Source organism: Branchiostoma floridae, chromosome 15 (genome assembly GCF_000003815.2).
Source record: "Branchiostoma floridae strain S238N-H82 chromosome 15, Bfl_VNyyK, whole genome shotgun sequence".
Classification (NCBI taxonomy): Eukaryota; Metazoa; Chordata; class Leptocardii; order Amphioxiformes; family Branchiostomatidae; genus Branchiostoma; species Branchiostoma floridae.
In genome coordinates this window covers 19,407,272-19,410,679 of record NC_049993.1, presented here as the reverse complement: position 1 = coordinate 19,410,679, position 3,408 = coordinate 19,407,272, and the positions used below count along the sequence as shown (strand labels likewise).

The 3,408-nt window shown below is 43.1% G+C and overlaps 1 protein-coding gene across 1 annotated transcript in view; it reads right to left on the bottom strand.

The window, feature by feature from the left end:
- Positions 1-911: 911 nt before the first annotated feature.
- Positions 912-3,408, bottom strand: part of LOC118431277 (leucine-rich repeat-containing protein 15-like) — a 5,137-nt gene continuing 2,640 nt past the window's right edge. Inside the window, exon 3 of the mRNA XM_035842393.1 lies at positions 912-2,739. Within this exon, the coding sequence (XP_035698286.1) occupies positions 1,386-2,739 (1,354 nt within the window). The 3' untranslated portion in view covers positions 912-1,385. The remainder of the gene's footprint in view (positions 2,740-3,408) is intronic.

The window sequence follows — 3,408 nt, the reverse complement described above, 5'->3', positions numbered from 1 at the left end:
AGTATCCATTATCACATTGAAGTCGTCAGTGTCATACAAAAGTATCATACGATTATAAATACAGTGAAGTTCTTCCTAAGAACTTAGTCTCTGCAAAAGCCCTTGAACTACAATATGTGCTACATACAACACATACTAAGTAATCAAACTATCCCTGACATCTTGACATGTGGTAAGTGCTACGGCTTCTGAAATGTATAAAGCTTAAGCTAAAGTCACAACCCGCCGTACGTGCAGTTTGTCAGTACGTTGTTTGGTGAGGCCACGTCCGCCACGTATTTCTGACAACGTCCAGGCTGTACAGGGCAGGCACGTCGCCCGTACTGGCACGTACGGTGGGTGAATCCGCAGCCCGATGGCAGACAAAGTTCTGCCTGCACGTAAAGTTCTACGGTCTGCGTGCTCCAAAATCCGTCGGATTCCCTTCGAGTTCCCAACGGAGGCGGTACTTGCCACTTACGGATCAAAAAAGATTGCCCACGTTTTGGCACGTAGACAGCACGTACGGCGGGTTGTGCCCTTAGCTTTACACAAAATCCCAAATCGCTGTTGTGACATCTTTGCTTGGGTACATACATATAATCACAGAAATGGCTAATTCACAAGAAAAGGATCCATTTTTGCATGAAATGTCGGTCAGCTTTATGGAGTGGAGTCAAACCTTTGGCCAGGTGCTTTTTACTCTAAATGTAAGCATTTAATTGATTTGTACATTGATAGGGATACCTCTTCATCCACATACTGTAAATGCAGAAGTGTTTGCGGTGGATTAATGTTCGCGGTTTTCGCGGTGACCACTTCATCGCAAACTTAAAACCACCGCGAATATTTTTCTATTATGGTATTAGACTGCAGTTAAATCCACCGAGAAAAGTCCTTTTTCCCGCTACCGCGAAATTTAATCCCCGCGAACTTAAATACATTTACAGTACTCTGTAATCGTCCATAATATTAAACCTTCGACTTGTTATTCTTTACTGGTTAGAGGTGTCGGGACTCCTATTCAAGGGCACTCAGTGTAGATACACTGACTCTCTTCTGTACCAGGATGTGATGTTTAGGGTTGACTTTGTCAAGGATATCTGCGTTTTTTGTAACTGTGTGTGAAGCCTTATCTGGTTATTACCACTGGACACGCCTGTATGTGGTATTTGTGTTCCGCTTAGGAATAGGTCACATTTCAAAACCGGGGCCCGGCCGGGATGTTTTAAGAAACGACAAATTACGATGTATACCTAGAAATATACACAAATTATGCCCGTGAATCTTATTTTAACATTTTGCGTATTTCGATGCATTTTATGTTATTCTTTGGCACCCGAAAACTGCCCGGCCGGGCCCCGGTTTGAAAAATGTGACCTAAGCCTAATACACGTGCGCCCGTGCTACTGCCAAGGCAATATTGGATTAATGAAGAGTCCAATAAAAACGCACAGCGTAGCAAGAATGGTGATGCCACTGCCAGCAGGGCCAGCATTACTTTCTGTATCTGTCGGTTGAGTGACGAAAGGAGAGTCAGTACTGACTGTATCGTTACAGTTCAGGTCATCAGGATTAACATTCCGTAAGCTTTGCCCTGTAAGATTACCAGGCCCAGCGCATAAGATCTTGGCTTCATATAGGTAAGCCCCTTTCATCCTCTGCCTAAAGGGAAGCATCCTACAGTCACACTGCCAGGGATTGTTGTCAATCCTAACATGAAGAATGGAAGCCAGAATGTCATATGCCATAGGGGGCATTGTCTCAAAATGGTTCCCGGAAAGATACAGCTCCCCCAGGTTACCGAGCCCCACAAAGGCGTCCGCCGGGAGAGTAGTTAACTGGTTCCGCGAAAGGGACAACACTTGCAGATTACTCAGTCCCACAAATATGTCAGGTCGGAGAGTACGTAACTGGTTTGAGTGAAGGTCCAAGATCTGTAGATTACTAAGTCCCGCAAATATGCCCGCTGAGATAGTAGTTAACTGGTTTGACGAGAGATCCAGGCTTTCAAGGTTACCCAGGCCCACAAATATGTCAGCTGGAAGAGCAGCTAGCTCATTACTGTTAAGCCACAATGTCTTCAGATGACCGAGTCCCTCAAATATGTCAGCTGGGAGATTAGATAACTTGTTCTGATGAAGCCACAACTGCTGCAAGTCATTAAGTCCAGCAAATATGTCATCTGGGAGGCTAGTTAACTGGTTACTGTTAAGACCTAAGTTCCGCAGGTTGTGAAGTCCTGCAAATGTGTCAGCTGTCAGATTGGTCAACTGGTTAAAGTGAAGATTCAATCGCCGCAGATTACCAAGTCCTGCGAATATGCCAGTTGGCAGTCTAGTTAACTGGTTCATGTAAAGATTTAAGTTCTGCAGATTACCAAGTCCAGCAAATATGTCAGCTGGGAGAGTATTTAATTGGTTGTCAATAAGGTACAGTTTAGTTAGGTTTGTTAAGTTGAGGAATGTTTTGTTCTGGATCATGGAGATCTGATTGGAACCAAGATCTAATCCTGTCAAGCTCCTGTACCTTAAGAAATCAGACTGACTTAAGTTTGTAATGACGTTGTCTTCTAAGTTAAGGCGAGTGATGCTTGTAGGCAGGTCCTGAGGAACACTACTGAGGCCTCTGCTGCTGCAGATACATCGTGATGAACAGCTGCTGCTGCAGTCTTGTGCTTTAGTCGGTCCAGCTTCCTCCAGGATGATCAGCAGAAGAACCAGCAGCCTCCTCGCTTTGTTAGACATACCGAGATGTAGCCTAGTATATACAACAGAGATGGGATACATTAACACGAAAGTTCATCTGGGTTGGCTGGGTTTGAAAAGTTTTTTGTTTCAAACTTCACCGGTCCAGTAAGGCCAGTACATGGTTAGTTTGACTGTCCTGAACCTACTTTTCAAGTACAAAACAAGTCACTGATCTTTGACTGTGTTTCAATGAAGTATTTTAGCAATGTACTCTGTGTGCTCACAGTGAACCTGAAATATTGCAGATATCTTCTTTACGCCATTATCGCGAAAGTAAATCCTCATACAATGTACTTCAATAAATGTCAAAGTAATTTTAGTTGAGAAGACCAGCATTTAATACAGATTATGCTTTTTACAGCCTAATAATAAGACAAGAACAAGCAAGAAATTTACAAAAGTTATAACTATTTCAAAGGGGTATGAAATTTGTTTATTTTAGATTTTTGCCAAACTGATTCGACAAATTGATTGCAAAATTGATAGTCATTAGGACATTTAAACATCATATTGTAGTTACACGTATGCACATTGTACAAGCAGTAGTGTATTCATAAACTGAACAAAGAAGTAGACTCCGTTGCAGTCTTCGAACGGGGCTGGTTTTCATTTTAGGGGGGGGGGGGGGCGTTGGTTCGCGAATTTCAATGTTGGCTAGGTTCTCTTGTGCCGGGAAAAT